The sequence below is a fragment of the Canis aureus genome, chromosome 11 (genome assembly GCF_053574225.1).
Source record: "Canis aureus isolate CA01 chromosome 11, VMU_Caureus_v.1.0, whole genome shotgun sequence".
NCBI lineage: Eukaryota > Metazoa > Chordata > Mammalia > Carnivora > Canidae > Canis > Canis aureus.
Genome location: NC_135621.1, coordinates 27,030,357 through 27,053,500, shown reverse-complemented (window position 1 = coordinate 27,053,500; position 23,144 = coordinate 27,030,357). Strand labels below are relative to the sequence as shown.

Sequence of the window (23,144 nt, the reverse complement as noted above, 5' to 3'; positions counted from 1 at the left end):
TCAGAAAGGCATCTATCAGGATGAAACATTTGAGGAAGGATCAGAATGAGAACAGGAGCAAGCCATGCAGCTACTTGCATGACTAGCTCACCTGCTTTCCCTCTCTATGGTGATGTCATTGACTCATATTTGTAAATGTTATTAAAAACATTCCTTCCAAAAAAAAAAAAAATTCCTTCCCATGTTGCCTTCACTCTTAAAACAACTCTAGAGAAATTCCTTTCTAGTGGTGGTATTATTGTATAGTCCTATACATGTGCAACTGACTTGTTTTTATCCCACAGACGTGGGAAATATAGCTGACAGCTTTCCTTTCCACACTGGCTGCCAGAAAACTCATAAATTTGCAGCCCATTCATAGTGCTATAGTAATCATGAAGGTCATTATGGTATGCATTATTAGTTTTTTGAGCTCCATTCCACTTAAGGCTTGCTTTTCTTTAACTCTGCCATAAATTTATGCTATCTTGTTGTATTTTGTGCATATTAATCAAAATCTTTTTTTGATGCCTTGGTGTCTCAGTGGTTGAGCATCTGCCTTCGGCTCAGGGTGTAATCCTGGGGTCCTGGGATCGAGTCCCATATCGGGCTCCCTGCATGGAGCCTGCTTCTTCTTCTGCCTGCATCTGTGCCTCTGTCTCTGTGTCTCTCATGAAAAATAAATAAAATCTTTAAAAAAAAATCTTTTTTTGGGAATAAGGTACACTGGTGAATGATAAACATATATGTTCATTAAAACACACACACACACCATATAGTATTTATACGATAGGTCACTGATTCTGAACTTGGGGCAGTTTTGTTCTTTGGAGAATATTTGGCAATATCTGATTATCACAGTTGGGAAGTGCTGTTGGCACCCTACAAAGAGTTATCTAGTCCAAAATGTCAAAATTGCTGAGGTTGGGAAACCTTAAAATAGACTGGACCATTCAATCCATAATTTCATACGTTTCTAGACTGTTTTGTAACATAAATGACAAGTGTATTCCCTTGTAACTTACTCTAGCATACCAGTGTATATTCTGAGTGTGATCGTTGGGTCACCCTTCCACTAAATCTGTCATCAGTCAAATAGTCCTGAAAGCAATAGTTTCCTCTTCAGAATCTGTTTCATCGTACCCACAAAATCACAACTTCAGATTAACAAAATTGAGGAGAATGGTGCTTTTCATTTGAGCTCCAGTATTTTTGAATGTTTTGAGTCAGCAACATAGTTAAAATGACACTGTTCACCCTCCATTCTGTTTACAGGCTTTCATAGAGACCATGTTTGCCAGTAAAGCTCCTGTGGAAGAGGGCTTTCTTTACGCTAAGGTGAGCTTTAAAACATTGGAAAGGTTTTGTTGGAAGCAAAAATAGTAAAGTAATTTCATTGATTTGTAGATGGCATCCAGTTGGCTTTCATGTAAGTGACCTCAGTGGAAAGGATTTGGTTCTTCAGTGTTGCTGATAATTTATTAGATGTGTCTGAAATACACAGAGCTACAATTAAAATTAATATCACATAGCTGTTGTAAAAATGCAATCATATTCCAGTGTTTATCTAAATAAGAATAAAAAACACGAACTTAACTATATCTCTGTACTCAGCCTTGATCGTAGGTTTTCAATATTCTCTTCTGGACTTAATTTGAAAATTGTAGGAAATTTAGAGCACTCAGAGGAACAGAACAGACTTAATAATAAGGTCAAATAACAGGATTGGCAGGGAATAAAAAATAACCTGGAATTGCAGCACAGTAAGTTTGGTTAGATTTGATAACTTGTTTTCCAGTAATGATGGGAAAGAAGTACTTAAATGGAGAGAGCCTGTGCTGGCACAGCCCTGAGGAAATCCTATCTTCAGTCCTGCTTGGCTCTTGTTTTTCAGTTTGAATTTGAATGCCGGGCCCGCGGTGCAGACATCTTGGCCTACCCGCCTGTAGTCGCTGGAGGTAATCGGTCAAACACTTTGCACTATGTGAAGAATAATCAGCTCATCAAGGTATACGAAATGCCCTTCAGTGCCACTTCCTATGATGCCACTTCTAAAGCACTTTATTATAAAATGATTTTACATACATTATCTCATTCGATCCTCCCATTGGCACTGTGAGATAGGAGCAATTATTAACATGCCTGTTCAACAGATGAGGAAAATAAACTTTAAAAATTATGCAACTCATTAGGGCAGAGCTGAGAATTCTACCCTAAAGCCTCTGCTCATTTTATTTTTTTCTGCTCATATTTTTTTTTAAAGATTTTATCCATTTATTTGTGAGAGACACAGAGAGAGGCAGAGACATAGGCAGAGGGAGAAGAAGCAAGCTCCCTGCAGGAGCCCGACATGAGACTCGATCCCGGAATTCCAGGATCACGTCCTGAGCCGAAGGCAGACTGCAACCGCAGAGCCACCCAGGCATCCCTCTGCTCATATATTTTAATAACACTCCTTCTCAGAGGACTTGGGCAACAGCAGGCCATGCATATGAGCAGACAGATTTTGGTAGTACCTTATTGTTTTCTCCCCAAGTATCTATACAAGTAAAAAATTATATATGCCTTTATTAAGCCCAGTTTTTTAAAGATGGGGAAAGGGTTTGTTTGTTTTTTGGAGCCCAACACAGGGCTTAAACTTGTGACCATAAGATCAAGACCTGGGCTGAGATCAAGAGTCAGACGCTTAACTGACTGAGCCACTCAGGCACCCCAAAGTTCACTTTTAATTATCTATTTTCATTTTCAGTAATTTCAGAAGAATAAATGTAACAAACATATAAATTATACAACATATTTTTTAAATGAATACTCATGAACTGATCCCTCATTGAAGAGCTAGAACATTACCAGTTCCATGCATCTACTTCTATGTCTTTATGCTCTGCTATCCTATTGCCTCCCTCCCAGAGATAACTAATTGGTTATCCTAAATTTTTCTTTGTCCTTGCCTTGATTTTTTTAAGTAGTTGTATGACATATACATGATTCCCAAAACAATATTAATTAGTTCTGCTTGTTTGTAAACTATGTAAAAATTAAGTACTGCTATATGTAGTTTTTGGGGACTTTTTAAATTTATAAATGTGATAAAACAATAGATTTTTTCCCAAGTATTTGTATTTGTTTATATTCCTACTGTTGATATATAATTTTGTTGACTACACCCTCTCTATCCCTTGATGTTAATCAGACTCCTTCATTTCTGCCATTCTAATTGGTATAAAACAGTATCTCATTGTGGTCTTAATTTCCATTACCTTAATTACTAGTGAAACTAAGCATCTTTTTTATCTTTAGCATTATTAGTTTCAACTTGCTGATGTGTTGTTTAGGATATTCTGATCTGTGTTCATGAGTGAGATTGGTTTATTTTTCTCATACTTTTCTGATTTTCATATCAAGACCAGGAAAAATTAAAAGAGTCCTGGGATCAAGCCCCATATCCAGCTCCTTACTTGGCAGGGAGTCTGCTTCTCCCTCTGTTCCTCCCTCTCTCCCTACTTGTGGTCTCTCTCTTGCTCACTCTTTCTCTCAAATAAATAAGTAAAATATTTAAAAAAAAAAAAAAAAGTAAGCATACATTTACCCTGTGCACCAGTAATTTCATTTATAACCATTTTTCAGGAAAAATTAAAACATAGATCCACAAAATGCCTTGTACAATAATGTCCATAGCAGGTTCGCTCCTAATAGGCCAGGCATCCATCACCAGGATATTAGATAAGGAAATTGCCATGTGGTGTATTCTTCAAATAAAAAGGAACAAACCACTGCACTACCAACCAGTGATCTCAAAAGCATTATGCTGAGTGAATAAACCAGACACAAAAAATTATAAATTATGTGATATCATCTACATGAAGTTCTAAAATGGGCAAAACTAATCTATGTTTATAGAAATCAGATTAGTGGTTGCTTCTCATAGGAATATTGGCTGGGAAGGGGCCTGATGGCATGGTTACGTGGGTGTATACATATGACAATACTAACTTAACTCTATGTTCTTAAGTTCTATGTTTCACTGTGCATACATTAAATCTCAAAAACTTTGGCTAAAAAAAGAAATCTTGCCAGAGGTTTGCTGAGTTTTGTTTTTCTTGTAAAACCAACTTTTCACATCATTAATGGTATTTTATCTTTGTTTATTATTCCATTACACTGGGCCCTTGTCTTTATTAATTTCACCTTTCTACTTTTTGTTTATTCTCTTGTTCTTTTTCTGGCTTCTTAAATTAGATGCTAAACTCATTAATTTTCAACCTTCTTTTTTTATTATAAATGTCTGAGGATAAATTTCTCACTTTCATTATATTCCACAAGGTTTTCCTAGTTTTTAAGTGTATCATATATTAAAAACAATCAATACAATGTACTGTTTAAAAATAAAATTTGAATGAACAACCATATATCTATCATCTAGGACGAGAGGAACATTACTAGCCCCCTGAGCAATCTCAAGCACATTCCCCCTCTCTGTCTCCTACCATCTTGACTTTGGTTTCAATCATTTTTGTTGTTGTTTTTCTTCATAATCTTATCCCCTATGTGTCTATTCCTAAACAATATAGTGTCCATTCTTGAAAAACTGAAGAATAAGCGTAAGTGTAGCTGTACAGGGAAAGAAAAGTATTGCCATTATTAGATAAATTGGCCCGAGAGAAAATCAGTTGAGAACTTCTAGGTCATAGTCTTGCTTTGGTTATCTGAAAGTTTACAAGGGCCTTTTCTGGTGAAGTCTGTGGGCAAGGTCCTCAGCAATCTGTGAGAAATGCAGGCAGGGTACTGTTGCGGCGTCTGGGCGTGCTATAGTGTGAGCCCGGTGGGCATGTGGCTGAATTGTACAGTCAGAACAGGCTGCCGTGGTTCCGCCTCCAGCTTACCACAGCTGTGTCAGCCTCTCAGAAACAGGCCAAAGCAAAACCACTTTGACAGGGTTTGTTTAGATTTACGTGCATGTTCACCTTTCCTTCTTACATCTTTTTTTTTTTTAATTTTTATTTATTTTATTTATTTATGATAGTCACAGAGAGAGAGAGAGAGGCAGAGACACAGGCAGAGGGAGAAGCAGGCTCCATGCACCGGGAGCCCGACGTGGGATTCGATCCTGGGTCTCCTGGATCGCGCCCTGGGCTAAAGGCAGGCGCCAAACCGCTGCGCCACCCAGGGATCCCTCCTTCTTACATCTTAAATGGCCCTCCTGGGATCACCTTCCTTCAACCTGAAGAAAATCCTTTAGGTGCAGGTCTGTGGCCTGATAAAATTTTCTATTTTTGTTTAGCCAAAATATCTTTATCATCATTCTCAATTCTTGATAATGGCTATGCCAAGGAAACTATCCTAGATTCATTTTAGTCATCAACATTAATGTATCACTCCCCTTTCTTCTGACTTTCAGTGTTGCAGATTAAAAACAAACAAGGAGCACCTGGGTGCTCCTTGGCTCAGTCAGTTAAGCGTCTGCCTTCAACTCAGGTCATGATCCCGGGGTTTGGGGATCCAGGCCAGTGTCAAGTTCCCTGCTCAGTGGGGAACCTGCTTCTCCCTCTGCCTCTCCCCCACTTGAGCTTGTGCTCATGCGCTTGCTCTCTTCCTCCTTCCCAAATAAATAAAATCTTTAAAACAAATGAAAACAAACAAAAACAGTAATTACCATTCCTTATGGGAAATCTCTTTTTGTTTTGACTACTTTAAGATTTCTTTTCCTTTGGGGGGGTGCACCTGGGTAGCTTAGTCGGTTGGGCATCCAACTCTTGATTTTGACTCAAATCCTGATCTCAGGGCCCTAAGACGGAGCCTCACCTTGGACTCAGTGCTCAGTGAGGAGTCTCCTTAAGACTCTGTCTCTCTCCACCTCCCCCCCCCGCACCTCTCCCCCCACCACTTACTCAGCCTTGCACTCTCTAAAAAGTGAATAATCTTTTAAAAACGATTTCTTTTCCTTTGGTATTTTTTCGTTTTATTATGTGTCTAAGAATAGATTTATTTTTACATGGTCATTATGATACCTTCCCCTTCCTGAATCTGTTATTCATGTCTTCATTGGTTCTAGGAAATTCTCAGACATTGGTATAGATATTGGCTCTCCTACATGCTCTCTATTTGCTCCTTCAACAGTTTCAGGTAGATGTGTGTTAGACCTTTCTGTTTCCAGTAAGCTAGCTTTCATGTTTACATTTGTCTTGTCTCTCTGTTATATTCTAGGGGATTGGGTAGGTCTGTCTTCAGGAAGCCAGTTTCCCTTCAGTTGTCTAATCTGCTTCTTCAGCCATCTACTGAGTGATTGAGTTCAGAAGTTGTTTTTTCTTTCCTTCTGGTTTCTTTCAAATTGGCATAGTTCTTTTCAATTGTCTACTGTTGCTTATTCAACTTTGTAGTCCTGTTCTTTATCCCTTTAAACATTTTGTAATAGCTATCCTGTATCTAATCATTCCATTATCTGAAGTCCTGGAAAATCTAAATTTGATATATGCTGTTCTTGCTGACTCTCACATACAGTGACCTACCTTGTGTGCTTGACGACCTTTGGTTGAGAGCTCATATTTTATTTGCTTGATGTTATTTTTTTTGGAAATCATGCCAGCCCATATTTGGGGGAAATTTCCTCTAGAAGTTGTTTGAATATACTTTTGCCAGAAGTAAGTGGTCTTAATAACCTGAGACTCTTGTATCCCCTATGAGAATCTTTGGCTCATTATCCCCCCATTTTTGCTGTAGGACCTCAGGGCAACCTCTCCTTTTTTATATATACTGTACCATTACCTTATCGCTACCGTCAGCTCTACTTTCAGTTATGGGGTTCCTTTTTCAAGAGAGAGAAAAGCCTTTAAGAGATCTCTTACATTATGTAATGTCAACTTTTTGTAAAATATTTTTTTTTAAGATTTTATTTATTTATTCATATGAAAGACACACAGAGAGAGGCAGAGGGAGAAGCAGGCCCCATGCAGGGAGCCCAATGTGGGACTCGATCCCCGGTCTCCAGGATCACGGCCTGAGCCAAAGGCAGGCGCCAAACCGCTGAGCCACCCAGGGATCCCCTGTAAAATATATTTTTATCCAGGGTCTGTTTTCTAACAAGAAATGTATTCTATCATTTTGCCAGAAACAAAAACCACATCCATTCTTCAGAGTTGCCGTTATTAAATATATATATATATATATAACCATTGAACCATTATTCTACTATGTGCCAAGTTGTGTGTTTATTTATATATAAATAAGATGTGCCCCTGTCTTCAAGGACATAAATAAATAATTTCAATATAACATGACAAGTAAAGAACAAAAGAGAGATAAACCCAAAGTTTTCTTCTTTCCCCATATATATTTTGATGGGGAGCAAAAAGAGAAGTGATATTCTAAAGTTAAATGGTTAAGAGTAGTTGTATTTGAATAAGGCCCTGAATACCAAATATATAGGATTTTTATTTATTTATTTTTTTTAAAGAGCTTGCTTTTTTTTTTTTAATTTTTTATTTATTTATGATAGTCACAGAGAAAGAGAGAGAGAGAGAGGCAGAGACACAGGCAGAGGGAGAAGCAGGCTCCATGCACCGGGAGCCCGACGTGGGATTCGATCCCGGGTCTCCAGGATCGCACCCTGGGCCAAAGGCAGGCGCCAAACCGCTGCGCCACCCAGGGATCCCAGGATTTTTAAACATAATAGTGATAATGGTACCATTTATGATGTGCTGTTTACATGTAGTAATTCAAACCTAAGCAGTGTGGTTCCTGTGCCCATGTACTACTTGCAGTGACCACTTTCTTGAGTCCATGTGAATTCATTTGAAAAATTGAGATGCTATTTCTTGTAAGAAGGAACCAAACAAGATTAGTCTCTTTTAAATTAGTTTTTCAAATATATATATAAAATAAAAAACACAAAGAGTTTAAATTAGAAAAAACAAGTGACAACCATAAGGTCACCTACTTTGACATATACTTTTGTTGCAGGATGGAGAAATGGTGCTGCTGGATGGAGGTTGTGAGTCTTCTTGCTATGTGAGTGACATAACCCGTACCTGGCCTGTCAATGGCAGGTAGGATTTCTACGTATCCCACTGCTTCTTAGGAGTATGAGTTGGAATATGGGTGTATTAGCAATAAATGACTAAACAAATATACAAGTCCCCTCTAGCTCAGGTTAACTGCCTTTGCAAAGCTCCTGATTACTCTCTAAGACTGTTTTATTTATTTATTTATTTATTTATTTATTTATTTATTTAGATTTATTTATTTATTCATGATAGAGAAAGAGAGGCAGAGACACAGGCAGAGGGAGAAGCAGGCTCCATGCCGGGAGCCTGACTCAGGACTCGATCCCGGGACTCGAGGATCGTGCCCTGGGCCAAAGGCAGGCGCTAAACTGCTGAGCCACCCAGGGATCCCCTCTAAGACTGTTTTATTCATCATATCATAGGATCAGGCATTTAGATACACCTCGTTAACACACATTCACATTTGATTTTTTTTTTTTTTAATTTTTATTTATTTATGATAGTCACACAGAGAGAGAGAGGCAGAGACATAGGCAGAGGGAGAAGCAGGCTCCATGCACCGGGAGCCCGATGTGGGATTCGATCCCGGGTCTCCAGGATCGTGCCCTGGGCCAAAGGCAGGCACTAAACCGCTGCGCCACCCAGGGATCCCACATTCACATTTGAAAAAAATAAATTTGAGGGGTACCTGGCTGGCTCAGTCAGTGGAGGACATGACTTGAGCTTCAGTTGTACTTCGTATTCAAGCCCCACGTTAGGTGTAGAGATTACTTAAAAATAAAAGCTTTCAAAAAGACAAATAAGGGATCCCTGGGTGGCGCAGCGGTTTGGCGCCTGCCTTTGGCCTAGGGCGCGATCCTGGAGACCCGGGATCGAATCCCACATCGGGCTCCCGGTGCATGGAGCCTGCTTCTCCCTCTGCCTGTGTCTCTGCCTCCCTCTCTCTCTCTCTGTAACTATCATAAATAAATAAAAATTAAAAAAAAAAAGACAAATAAATAAAGTTGAAGTATTTATTATTTTCTGATTACAAAAGTAATTCCAGTATTCAGTTAAAAAAATTACTAGGCATGAAAAAATCAGAAAATTATCCATAATCAAGAAAAATGCAGTCAATAAAAGCAGATCCTGAATAATCCTGATATTTCAATTAGGAGACAAGGACTTTATGTTTTCTTTTTAAGATTTTATTTATTTGAGAGAGAGAGAGAGCATTAGCCAGGGGGTCAAGAGGGAACCCAGGACCCTGGGATCATGATCTGAGCCAAAGGCAGACTGAGCTACCCGGTGCCCCCAGACAAGGACTTTAAAGCAGCTATTACAGATATGTTCACAGAGTTAAAGGAACATATATAAGTACAGTGAGTGAACAGATGGAGAGTCCCAGTAAGAAATAAGAAACTAAAAAATAAGAACCAGAGGGGTGTGTGGGTGGCTCAGTTCCTTGGGCATCTGACTTCAGCTCAGGTCATGATCCTGGAGTCCTGGGATAGTGCCCCACATCAGGCTTGGTGGAGAGCCTGCTTCTCCCTCTGTGCCCTACCCCACTCATGCTCTTCTCTCTCATACTCTATCTCTCAAATAAATAAATCTTTAAAAAAAAGAAAAAAAAGAAAAAAGAACCAGAGATTCTGGGGAGATGGTAGCAAAAGCATAGTTGTTCAGTCTCTCCAAATTGTCAAATAATAATAGAGCTACTAGGTAACAAAACAAAACACTGGGTGTTAGGATATCACTTAAATCCTAAATACAAACAGTTATGAACACACTCTACACAACTACAAGGCCTAGATGGTATCAGTGTCTGTGTAGAAGGAAGAAGAACAAAACAGTAGTAGTAGAGGTAGAGGAAGCTACCTGACATACCTGAGAATAAAGGTATTTGTAAATAACCAGCAACTATTCGCTGGAAAGGATGGTGAGCCAATTTGAGAACAGAAACTGAAAATGGGAAAATTTTGCCACTCCAAAGTCCTGAGGAAGTGTGAGGGTGCTGTGCTCCCTTCTCACACTAAGAAACTGCTGGAAGTAGAATAGAAATTAAAGAGGTTGGGGACAAGAAAGAGGAAGGAATGAAATACCCAAATCAAAAAGGGGGAGAGGACATGATAAAATGAGCACTGGGTGTTATACTATATGTTGGCAAATTGAATTTAAATAAAATATTAAAAAATAAAAATCAATCAAAGAGGGAGAGAGTAATTGAAAGCAAGCTGCCATATTGTTTACCCCTACACAAGAACAACAGAAGTGTGCGCTCTGTGATGTTAAAATCTTTCCTAAATCCTACCTCATTCTAAAAGTTAAGGAAATTTAATTCCACATAAAATAAGCAATAAAAACGTATCTTGGTTAACCTCATACAAGGTTAATTAAGGGCAGAAAAGGAATGAAGAGCATGTAACATCCCTACTGATAATAGGAAATGGGAACATACCGGAAAGACGTGGCTATAAAAGAAACCAAAGCAGTGGCCTACTATTTTAAAGCAAGCCAGAGTTTTTTAAGCACATCATTCAAGACATGAAAGAACAACACAAATCAAAATTGGAAAAATCTCAGAAACAAAGTAACAACACTCAGGAAAGAAATGGAAATAAAATAAAAAAGCACACCAGAAAAAAGACCGGATTGAAAGATACACACTAGCAATGAAGTACAGTAAAGTAAAGCCTTAACAACAAATAGAAAGGATGAAAGGGAAGAAAACTTTAAAAATCAAAATGAAATACAGAGAAAAAATCACAGGGAATATGGCAAGTATTTAAAATAGGCAAAGAAGTTAGAACATACACGTAAAGGAAGCTCTGAAGAAGAAAATGAAAGCAAGGGAAGAGAACCAATCCTAAAAACTACAATTCGATAAAATTTTCCTTAAATGAAAAAAATTTTGAAACTACTTTTGAAAGAGCACATCATTTACCTGAGAATATCAGCCCAGAAAAAGCAACACAAAGACCTAGTCTAGTGAAATTCTGAACCTACAAGAAAAAGAAAAATTCCTTTGGGGTCCAGAAAAAAAGAACACATAATTTATAAAAGAAAGGAAATTAGATTATCATCAGACTTTTTTTTTTTTAAGATTTTATTTTATTTATTCATGAGAGACACAGAGCGAGAGAGAGAGAGGCAGAGACACAGGCAGAGGGAGAAGCAGGCTCCATGCAGGGAGCCCGACATGGGACTCAATCCCAGGTCTCCAGGATTATGCCCTGGGCTGCAGGCGGCGCTAAACCGCTGTGCCACCAGGGCTGCCCTATCATCAGACTTTTCAAAAGCAATGTTTTATACAATTATAAAATAGAGTAATATATTGAGATACTCAACAAAAGCTTAAGCCAAAGATTTTATATACAACAAAAGCAACTTTTAGCTATAAAGGGCACAGATTGTTCTGAAGGAACTTAAGAATTACTCCCATGAGGAATCTGCTAGTGCTGTGTGATCCAATATGAAAACCAGTCACTAGTCCCATGGGATGACTCACATTTAAATTAATATTAATCAAATTTACATTAGTTTTTCACTTGAACTGGCCACATTTCAAGTGCTCAGCAGTCATATGTGACTAGTGGGTACCATATTGGACAACAAACACACAGGACAACACATCAGCACAGGAAGGTTTACTAGTTAGTGCTGTGCTAGAGCATGAGCTTCAGATGACCAAAGTGACTAGAGACATTGAGCTAAACATGAGAAACAGTTGACTATAGAATTAAGACTAAATGAAGCTAAGAGGAAGACAGGAAGACATCATTGTAGTAATTGGGAATGGATGGAGCATATTAAAAAAAAAACTATTTTCAGCGCTTCGATTTGTTATATTTGTATTGGTATTCTGAGACTGGTGTGTGTGTCTGTGATAGGGGATTAAAACAAAAAAGATAGAGGGGCACTTGGTTGGCTCAGTCAGAATAGCATGCAACTCTTGATCTCAGGGTCGTGAGTTCAAGCCCATGTTGAGTGTAGAGATCATTTACATAAATAAATAAGCAAACTGTAAAAACAAATAATAAAACAAAAGAAAGGGCAGCCCCAGTGGCTCAGCGGTTTGGTGCCTGCTTTCGGCTCGGGGTGTGATCCTGGAGACCCGGGATCGAGTCCCATGTTGGGCTCCCTGCATGGAGCCTGCTTGTCCCTCTGCCTGTGTCTTTGCCCACCCCCACCCCCCATGAATAAATAAAATATTTTTAAAAATAAATAAATAAAAATAAAACAAAAGAGAGATCATTTTAATGCTGCCCCCTTGTGTCCTTGAGGACTACGATGCATAATATGGAAGAAAAAAGGCAAATGAAATATGGAGAGGTTATGTAAAAGCTCTATAGTCTCAAATTTTATTTATTCATGAAAGACACAGAGAGAGAGGCAGAAACATAGGCAGAGGGAGAAACAGGCTCCATCCAGGAAGCCTGATGTGGGACTCTATCCTGGGACTCTGGGATCACTCCCTGAGCCAAAAACAGATGTTTAGCCGCTGAGCCACCCAGGCATCCCAGTAGTCTCAACTTTTAATTGATACCAATATGAACTCAAATGATTTTTTTTCTTTATATATTTTTCCCCTTCCCTGTTTGTCCACTGAAAAGGCTAGAAACTATGATCAACTTAGTAGCAGTGAGTATCGCTAGTGCCTTGATTATGATCTTGAAACATAATTTTTCACTAAAATAAATGAAAGTGGGCTGACTCCGGGTCTGGATCAGGAAATTTATAAGATGAAGCCTGGAACATCTTAGAATACCAGATAACAAGGAAATGAGCAAAACACCAATGGGGTCGTGTCAAAAAGACTCAGGAATGAACTTGAAGAAGTCCCACAGGTCAAAGATAGGAAACTTTGAGTTTCAATAATGGTAATAACTTCAGTCCATCAAATACGTTCAAATTCATGAGTTCATAATGATAATTTTTTTCATAATAATTTTTTAAAAATCGTTCATCTTCGGAGGATGATGGGAATCAATTCATTATATTGGAAAGTGGTAAATTAAAGAATGAAATATTCATCCTACCTTTTATTTTATTTTTTTTAAGATTTTATTTATTTATTCATGAGAATACACAGAGAGAGAGGCAGAGACACAGGCAGAGGGAGAAGCAGGCTCCATGCAGGGAGCCCGACCCAGGACTGCCCTCATCCTACCTTTCATACATAAACTCTGACACTGGATAACCAAATAGAGTAAATGTCTCTTTAAAAATACTCCATGAGGGGTGCCTGGGTGGCTCAGTCACTTAAGCATTTATCTGCCTTCGCTCAGGTCATGATCTCGAGGTCCTGGGATTGAGCCCCGCATTGGTCTCCCTGCTCAGTGAAGAGTCTGCTTCTCCCTCTTCTATCCCCCTGCTTGTTTTCTCTCTCTCTCTCTCTCTCTTGCTGTCTCTTCTTACCCCCCTCAAATAAATAAATAAAATGTTTTTTAAAAATTCCATGAAATGGGGGCACATAGTTGGCTTAGTTGGTTAAGCGCCAAGCCTTGCATCAGGCTCCCTGCTCAACAGGGAGCCTGCTTCTCCCTCTCCCTCTACCTGCCCCTCTCCCTGCATGTGCTCTCTTTCTCTGTAAAATAAATAAATAAAATCTTTTTAAAAATTTTTCCAAAAAAAATTTTCCATGAAATGAATGAAAAAGAAATTATAGAATGCAAATTATTGCCATTTTGCAACACCCATTAATGTATAAGCACTTAGGGCAGCCCCGGTGGCTCAGTGGTTTAGCGCCGCCTTCAGCCCAGGGCATGATCCTGGAGACCCTGGATCGAGCCCCACATTGGTCTCCCTGCATGGAGCCTGCTTCTCCCTCTGCCTGTGTCCCTGCCTCTCTTTCTCTCTCTGTCTCTCATGAATGAATGAATGAATGAATGAATGAATGAATGATCAATCTTTTAAAAATAAACTGTATTAAAAAACTTATTTTAAAAAATGTATAGGCACTTAAGGATCCATGGCTACTAAGATCACAAAGAGAGACTATCAGATATTATGTGCCTCCTATAATTTTGCCAAGTACTACATATAGCCAACCTTGCCAAAGGGATTGAACCTGAGTCTGATTCATTCTTGGGATCCAACTGCCAAATTGTAAGAAATAAAAAAGGCTGGGGATTTACCCCAAAGATACAGATGCAATGAAACGCCGGGACACCTGCACCCCAATGTTTATAGCAGCAATGTCCACAATAGCCAAACTGTGGAAGGAGCCTTGGTGTCCATCGAAAGATGAATGGATAAAGAAGATGTGTTTTATGTATACAATGGAATATTACTCAGCCATTAGAAACAACAAATACCCACCATTTGCTTCAATGTGGATGGAACTGGAGGGTATTATGCTGAGTGAAGTAAGTCAATCGGAGAAGGACAAACATTATATGTTCTCATTCATTTGGGGAATATAAATAATAGTGAAAGGGAATAGAAGGGAAGGAAGAAGAAATGGGTAGGAAATAGCAGAAAGGGAGACAGAACATAAAGACTCCTAACTCTGGGAAATGAACTAGGGGTGGTGGAAGGGGAGGAGGGCGGGGGGTGGGGGTGAATGGGTGACGGGCACTGAGGGAAGCACTTGACAGGATGAGCACTGGGTGTTATTCTGTATGTTGGTAAATTGAACACCAATAAAAAATTTATTTAAAAAAAAGAAATAAAAAAGGCAAAGTAATATGTTGAACTGCACCAAGGGGATGTGTATTTGTCAGCTCAGGTTACCATAACAAAATACAACAGACTGGGTGGCTTAAACAACAGAAGTTTATTTCTCACAGTTTTGAAGGCTGGAAAGTCCAAGATCAAGGTACTAGCAAGGTAGGTTTCCTCCAGAGGCCTCTTCTCTTGACCTCTAAGCAGCTGCCATCTTGCTGTGGACTCACGTGACCTCTTCCACACGAAGAGCCAGAGAAAGTAAGCTGTGGTGTCTCTTATAAAGACACTAATTCTAGCAGAATAGGGCTCCACTCTTACGACCTCATGTAACCTTAGTTACTTCTTTTGGAGGCCTTGTCTCCAAATACAGCCACACTAACAGGACTTCAACATATGAATTTTGAGGGGACATTTAGAACAGATCTGTTAAAATTATTTTTTTAAAATATTTTTATATAGTCAGCTTTTTTTGAATTCCAAATATTTTTTTAGGATGGAGTCTTAGAACAGAATTACAAACTCAAATTTTATGAGTATCATTATTGTATTTTTTTAAGTTATATGTGGATTTTTTTTTTAAGATTTTATTTATTTATTCACGACAGACAGAGAAAGAGGCAGAGGGAAAAGCAGGCTCCATGCAGGGAGCCTGACATGGGACTCAATCCCGAGTCTCCAGGATCAGGCCCTGGGCTGAAGGCAGCGCTAAACTGCTGAGCCACCCGGGCTGACCCGTGAGTATCATTATTAAGGCCTTTCATTTAGTTGGCTATACTAATTTACACTGCCATCAACAGTGTAGAAAATACATATCATATTCCATGCCAGCTTAATTTTTTCTCATTTTTCCCCATGATGGCTAAAGAAATTATTATTCTAAGGACACCTAGAAACTACAAGTTAAAAAAGGAAAGAAAGAAACTACAAGTTACTAGTAGCCAAAGTATCTACTAGTTTATCTTCTGATATCTGCTTTACCTACAGGAAGTGCATCCCTTTGTTTTGTTTTGTTTTTACGGTAAAAAATATATATATATTAAGGATCAAGGATGAGCCTGGTCTGGCCCTCCGATTGCATCCATGGCTGGGTGGTGCATCTGCTAGCCTCACCTCATGTGTATCTGCTGATCGTTTGAAAGAGAGGCTGTTGATGCCCCAGCTCGAAGAGTTATTGTTTGGGATGCCTGGATGGCTCAGCGTTTTGAGTGTCTGCCTTTGACTCAGGGCCTGATCCTGGAGTTCAGGGATCAAGTCCCACATCGGGCTCCCTCCATGGAGCCTGCTTCTTCCTCTGCCTATGTCTCTGCCTCTCTCTTTCTGTGTCTCAAATGAATGAATGAATGAATGAATGAAATCTTTTTTTTTCTTTTAAAGAGTTATTGCTCTTCCTGTTGAGCATTGAGGGCACTATTAAGGTCTTGTCTGTACTGATACATTGGTACTGATTAAGTATCAACAATGCCCCCTTATTAGCACCTTGGAGTTTTTCTAATCAAACTTAGAAGCAAACTTCCTGCAATATGAGATTATTCCAAATGTGAGTGATTTGGCTTTTCTCTCCCCAGGTTCACAGCACCTCAGGCAGAACTCTATGAAGCTGTTCTAGAGATACAGAGAGATTGTCTGACCCTCTGCTCCCCTGGGACAAGCTTGGAGAACATTTACAGCTTGATGCTGACACTGATAGCACAGAAGCTTAAGGAGTTGGGAATCGTGAAGAACATTAAGGGAAATAATGCCTTCAAGGTACTACCCCTCTTGTGACCCTGGCTCTCAAATATACCTGATGTGCTGCTGAGGTTTTTTTTGTTTTTTTTTTGTTTTTTGTTTTTTTAATTTTTATTTATTTATGATAGTCACAGAGAGAGAGAGAGGCAGAGACATAGGCAGAGGGAGAAGCAGGCTCCATGCACCGGGAGCCCGACGTGGGATTCGATCCCGGGTCTCCAGGATCGCGCCCTGGGCCAAAGGCAGGCGCTAAACTGCTGCGCCACCCAGGGATCCCTGCTGCTGAGTTTTTACCCTATTAGAGGCTGCCTTCTGTCGGTGAAGTGTCTGCCTTCTGCTCAGGTCATGATCCCAGAGTCCTGGGATCAGGTCCCACATTGGGCTCCCTGCTCCAAGGAGTTGGCTTCTCCCTCTACCCCGCCCCCCTGCTTGTGATCTCTTTCTCTCTCTCTCTCAAATAAAATCTATTTTCAAAAAAGAAAGAAAGAAAACTAATTAGATTTAGAAATAGTCTTTGTGATTCCTCATCTATAAGAGGGATTTGGAGTTAACACGTATTAAAACAAAAGGTGTCAGTACTTACTTCTCCCAGAAGATGGCAGCACATTCTAGTCATTGCATCCTGTGTAAGTAGCTCAATTGGTAGTAGAAAACATAAAATGAAGTCTGGTGCAGACAGGGTGAAAAAGGACACAAAAAGGAAAAGAGGTTAACTCTCAATCCCTTTGTGGCGATTTTGAAAAGGTAGAAGTTCACGGGGGAGGGTGTTTGTTGCTTCAGTGACATCGGTGAGAATAACAGTATCCCCAAGGGCCACGTCTTTAGTGAATTTCATCTGCATCTAGAATGTAATAATGTTTAGTAAAAATGTAAAACCTTAGCTTTAAATTAAGATGCCAGGTGGCCATGCCAGGTAGACCATTAAGCCATCTCATCTCCAAGTTTAGGCTGCCAGAGTTTCTTTTATTGGTAAGAAAGACACTATAAATTCCTCCTGCTGGAGCCAACAAATCTAATTAACAGATAGGAATATCCAAGCCGGTAAATGCCTAATAATTACTGTGTTAATTTGATGTTCTGTGCCTACTCCACAAGTTGCTGTGAGATACTCAGGGTCTCCAGAGCCAGCTTTCTGAGAAAGACTTGTGAACACTGAAAAGAGAACTATTCTAACATAATCATCCTCCCCCCCACCCCCGAGAAAAGAGGTTTTCATTTGCCATAGTCATTACTGGGGTTACCCAAGTCAACATGGATGTCGTGTATTAAGTAGTGGAAAAGGAGATCTGGATTAGTTCAAAGGCCATCAGTAGAATTGCATTCAGAAGGTAGCAGTGAAAAAAAAAAAAAAAAAAAAAAACAGAAGGTAGCAGTGGATCAAGTCTCTGGAGCATTAGCCCGCGGGTAGTTTCTTTTTTTTTTTAATTTTTTTTTTTATTTATTTATGGTAGTCACACAGAGAGAGAGAGAGAGGCAGAGACATAGGCAGAGGGAGAAGCAGGCTCCATGAACCGGGAGCCCGATGTGGGATTCGATCCCGGGTCTCCAGGATCGCGCCCTGGGCCAAAGGCAGGCGCTAAACCACTGCGCCACCCAGGGATCCCCCGCGGGTAGTTTCAATGGAAGCAACAGAACTATGGGGAGGTTGACACATATCTCACTGCCTTATACATACCCTGCTTTCCCCTTACGGGGTCATTGCTGCTCTAATAACACTGTGGTGATTATCTTTTCCAGGCTGCTCGGAAATACTGCCCTCATCATGTTGGCCACTACCTCGGGATGGATGTCCATGACACTCCAGACATGCCCCGTTCCCTCCCTCTACAGCCTGGTATGGTAATCACAGTGGAGCCAGGTAAGGGTGGGTGCTAGCAGGCTCTGATCCCTTGAGACACATAATAGTATCAGAGAGAAAGGTAAATGTTGTTCATTTTTACCTGAATTGACATAATTAAATTAGAAGAGACAGGAAAATAGATCTCTTTAGTGTAGATGGGAACTTTGAGATTTTTTTTCTTGAGCTTTCTTATTTAACATCACACAGTTTGCTTAATTTGACTTCTCCAATAAACAACAGATGGAGAATACTTTCTTTAAGTAGATATTAAGAAATAAATCTTTTTTTAAACCCTGCCTTTGCCAGGGCCAGTTTATACTAGTCAGTGCAGTGATGGGCTGCTCATGCCTCCTCCAGGTGTTTCCCTACAGAAAGCCGGTCAGGCTCAGCACGTTTGCAGTTGCATCCCCTCTGCAGACTACACTAAACTGCCCACATTACTCTCCTTAGGACCTAAGTCCTTTTTACTGAGCTTCAGAGGAAGCTGGCCATCTAATGGGTCCCCAGCTTGTTGATTCTGGCCAGTGGGCAGAATTCAGCAGAGAAGTGATGGTCACAGTGTAGTGTAAGGATTGATGTTACAGGAGTGATTTTAAAAACTCTGTTTTTGTCAAGAAAATGGATTTCAGCTGTAGATTTCAAGTATTTACACCTCTAAAGTATATAAATTATAGCTGGGACCTGACTTTATACTACCCAAGTCCTACATTGTGGCCTTATGTACTTATTCATTCTAATCTCGTTGGTACACGGGTGCTTCCCTAAGGTTTAATTACATATTCCTTCACTGATCTTTTTCTTTTTATCACAAGGCAGCATCTATGTGAGTATAGTGGAGGAAGTTTCCAGTTTTTGTTTTGTTTTTTTTCCAGTTTCTTAAATATGGAAAGACCTGTTCTTATCTGACTTCATGATTAGAAAGTGGGCTCTTAGAATCTTCCAAATGTTTGTTAAAGTCTTCCTGTTTCTCTCTTACACTATATCCTGTACATCAGGTTTATTTATGGCTTATTTGAGTATTTCTACAACTTGTTGTTATTCAGGCAAAGTAGGTTTTTTCAACATATTTTTAAGTGTTTTGTGTCCCTATTTTAGCAAAGTTCCCTTTTCCCAAGGGATGATTAGGCAGAGAAAGAATACATTTATATAATCTGCTGGTTCCCAGTGTATATTGACATACTCATAAGTAACCTTAGTAGTTGGTATACAAAACAACTATAGTAATAGTTCTAGCAATGACACCCAACATGTATTGATCATTATGTGCCCCCATACTTCTATATATACTATCTCATTTAGTATCCACAATTCTAGGCAGATACTCTTATGATCCCAGTTTTACAAGACCAGTTGTAGCACAGAAGGTTAACTTGCTTGTCCCAGATCATCCAGGTACTGCCTCTTAAGAACAGCATGTTCTGTTTTCTACTTTTCAGGGATCTATATCCCAGAAGATGACAGAGATGCCCCAGAGAAGTTTCGTGGTCTTGGTGTACGAATTGAAGATGATGTAGTGGTGACTCAAGATTCACCTCTCATCCTTTCTGCAGATTGCCCCAAAGAGATGAATGACATCGAACAGATATGCAACAGGGCCTCTTGACCCTCGCTTCAGCTCACGTGCATCTCAGGTTTAGAGGGGGTGTAGATCCGCATCTGTGCACATGTGCTGGCTGAGCGTCTCTGTGTGTATGTTTCTACACATGTTCCGTTTAGGAATTATGGCAATTGTATGAATGTAAAAAAATGTATATGTGACCTTTCTTTGTTTTAAGTAGCTAGAGATCTGGAAAATTGAATTTTTGAATGATATGTTACTACAACTTTAGTAACATTAACTCTGTACAATTAATGACCAAGGCAGGTTTAATTTTTAAATGTACAGAACTATCATGGTTATGTATGTCCATGCATTCCAGTTAACACAAATATACAGAAAATTTTCTCCTTTTCTCCAACTCTTTCCCTTTCTATGCTTTTGCTGAGATCTACCTAATATCGTAAGCTGTTTATGATGCTTATATTTTGAGCTAACCACCACTGTCTGCCTATACTAAAAGCCACCTGTCAGTGATTGTGGGTGGCCAGTACACATCTTCCATAACTCCTGTCCATCTCTTCCAGATACTACATATCTACTGGAGCCATATGAGCCCTAGTCACTGGTGTCCTGCAATCCCACCATTCAGCTCCAATCCAGATTCTGCGAACCCTATTAAAACAGTTTTGAGTTTTCCTTGCTGTTTCATTGCCGATGGCCTGGAAAGTGTTTAGATTCTTGATGAGGGAAAAAATGGAAGAGAAAGAAAAACATATATATGTCTGCTACAGAACTGCACCTCTGTCCATCCATTCTCAATCTGAAGAAAATTCCTTTCCCAGGCATCCACGGTATCTTTATAGATTCATAGGATACTGATCCTCATAACACACTCTTGAACCTGCTGCCCTGGCAAAGGGTAGATCCTCCCCTTACCCTGTTGAAGCCAGAGGAATGACACCAGTTTTCAGAGAGCTGCTCCTGTTGCATTCTGCAGTGTCATCTAGTGCAAAATATGGAACTCACCCAGTACCCATAAACATCCTATGATCCTTTTATTTCTCTGATATTAGCACTGGAAGGGCAGTAGGAAAGAGTCCTATTTCCCTCAACACAGCATTGGCTGCATTCATACAAGAACTCAGTTTGCAGAGTGAACAGGGCTAGATTATTGCAAATGGTTTATTCAGAAGCTTCTGTCATAGAACTAATATGTTCACCTCCATTAAACCTGGATATAGGCCAAAGATGTATAAAACATGTTGATAGAGCATAAATTTGAGAGATTTTAAGAAAGAAACAGGGTAGATTAACACTCTCTTGCAGTGCTAGAGGTTTGCCTATCTTATGAGGGAAACCTAAGGTACAGAACCAAAAGCAGACAAGCAGCAACTTCATCAGGAGACAAAGATAATGCTATAAATCAGAGTGATATAGATGCTGTCCTGCCAGTGCTCAGCCTTGAATGCTCTGGCTTTGCTAAACAGCTGTGGGAATGGATGGCCACACAGCTGGACAGCCACAATCCCTGGGCCTGTCCTCCCCACGTCCCTCCAACTTCTCAGTCCTATGCTCCTTTCTAAAAGGGTACTGAAGACAGATCCACAACTCTAGCTTCTCACCGTCTGGGCTTCTATGGCCCCAACACCCCTTTCCTTGAATTGAGTTTCCTTAGTTCATTTACAATCCTGGAATAAGGAATTTCCTTTTCTTCCTATAAATTATTTTCAGTGGTCTTCAACTTTCTAGCTAAAAGCCTAGGTGGCTTTTATGTATAGCAGCACATCTGGACATGAAACAGACTTCTGGTTAGATTCTAATCAAGTTCTGCAGGTGTTATAAGCCCTGCTTAGAATGGCTATGCAGAATTCTTCTGGTGATTTTTAATCCCTGACCCAAGCACGTTGTCCTTTGAGTCAGTAGCTAAGCATTGAATCAGAGTATCAGAACCATTGAGAGATGGCATAGTGTTTGAGGGCTGTCTGACATATTCAGGATTTGTTGAGCACATGTGGTGCACAGTGCAGGAATCTCATTCATTTTTAGCCATACTACAGACAAGCCCCGCATTTCCTCCAAGTCTAAGCATAATAAATACTTCATATATACACCAGGCTCTCCTAATGAAAACCTGGATTTTCAGGAGTCTTTCAAATGTTACACTGGAGTTTTTCTTCCTCAGTTAAAGAGAGATGGTTGGGTCATTAATAATGCCATCTAAGTGAAGGAAGCATGTCTCGATAGCCTCTGTCGCTTACTTTTGTGCGTTTGCCTCAAGAATTGCTGTTTTTCCGTAGATCAGGAAACAGACCGTGTTTTCTATTTGAAATGCAGTAGTAGCAATTGCTGGAATAGAAACCTTTCCCTCCCCACAGCCATGGTATCCACACTAGGAAGGTACTTCTGGTGGCTGAAAGTTCTCTCTGGGTCTTCTTTCAAAACACCATTATTTTTTCACCAATCTTGTAAGGTCAGAAAGGGAAAGTTCCTACCATAGACATGATGTCTTAATTTGAGATGAAGATCCATAAAATAAGAAAATCCCAGATGAAGACATTGTTACTCATTAAGATAGAAAAATTGGGCTGTGTTACATTTTTCAAAGCCAGCCCTCATATGTGACACAGAAGTGCTGCCTCTTCTCCTGTGTCTGTGTCAGAGCTCACAAGTACTGCACAGGGACTACCCCCACTAAGCCAGCTGTTGACCTCAGGCTCCTTTGTAACCTGTGTCTCCAATAACTGCTACCAGTAGAACAAAACTGGGATTTGAGTTTGACCCTGTCTGCCATCCCTCAGCTGGTATATGAGCAATGAGAATAAAGCTCATTTATGTGTGTGTATTAGAAACAAAGTAAGGGCCCAGGATAGTGGCAGCATAAAGGAAATAAAAAAATAAAGGTTAATTTTTTTTAAATTTTAGTTTCCTGAGGTGGGATCTGTAGCCTAAAACATAAGCTGGTCAGGTTTAAGTTTTCATCCTGGGAAAATATACTTGAAGCTGAGGTTTAATGTTCCTAATTTAACGAGAAGGTGAATACATCGTTAAATGCTAACGTTTAATCAGAGCAGAAGTCCATTGTCACAAAGCACATGGGTCCTCCTGGCTGCTCTTCATTGTACCACTGCCTGTGTGTCCCTGAGGAACTTGGTGCGAGCATCAGTACTGCTCAGATCAGGGGTCCCGGCTGGAAGCAAGGTTTCATGAGGATATGAGAGAACTGCAGTGTTTGTTAGCATTTCTTAATGCTTTGTATGACTTTTGTGCAATTATAGAAAGTTCAGTTTGGACAAGACGCTGTTACTTTTTTAAGGCTCTATCCCCTGAAAATAGGTATGTCATTCCCCAACAGGGGAAAAGCATTTATTACTGTCATTTTAAAAATAAGCAATAAAACAATATAAAAGTG

At 39.8% G+C, this 23,144-nt stretch overlaps 1 protein-coding gene across 4 annotated transcripts in view; it reads left to right on the top strand.

Moving 5' to 3' along the window:
- XPNPEP3 (X-prolyl aminopeptidase 3) overlaps positions 1 to 23,144 on the top strand; it is a 74,934-nt gene extending 51,790 nt beyond the window's left edge. For 3 of the 4 annotated variants that reach the window (XM_077914382.1, XM_077914384.1, XM_077914385.1), the window contains 6 exons: positions 1,255 to 1,317; positions 1,874 to 1,987; positions 7,936 to 8,021; positions 16,193 to 16,373; positions 18,093 to 18,213; positions 19,632 to 23,144. In XM_077914382.1, the coding sequence (XP_077770508.1) occupies positions 1,255 to 1,317; positions 1,874 to 1,987; positions 7,936 to 8,021; positions 16,193 to 16,373; positions 18,093 to 18,213; positions 19,632 to 19,798 (732 nt within the window). In that variant the 3' untranslated portion in view covers positions 19,799 to 23,144. The remainder of the gene's footprint in view (positions 1 to 1,254; positions 1,318 to 1,873; positions 1,988 to 7,935; positions 8,022 to 16,192; positions 16,374 to 18,092; positions 18,214 to 19,631) is intronic. The other variant, XM_077914383.1, reaches the window with a different exon arrangement.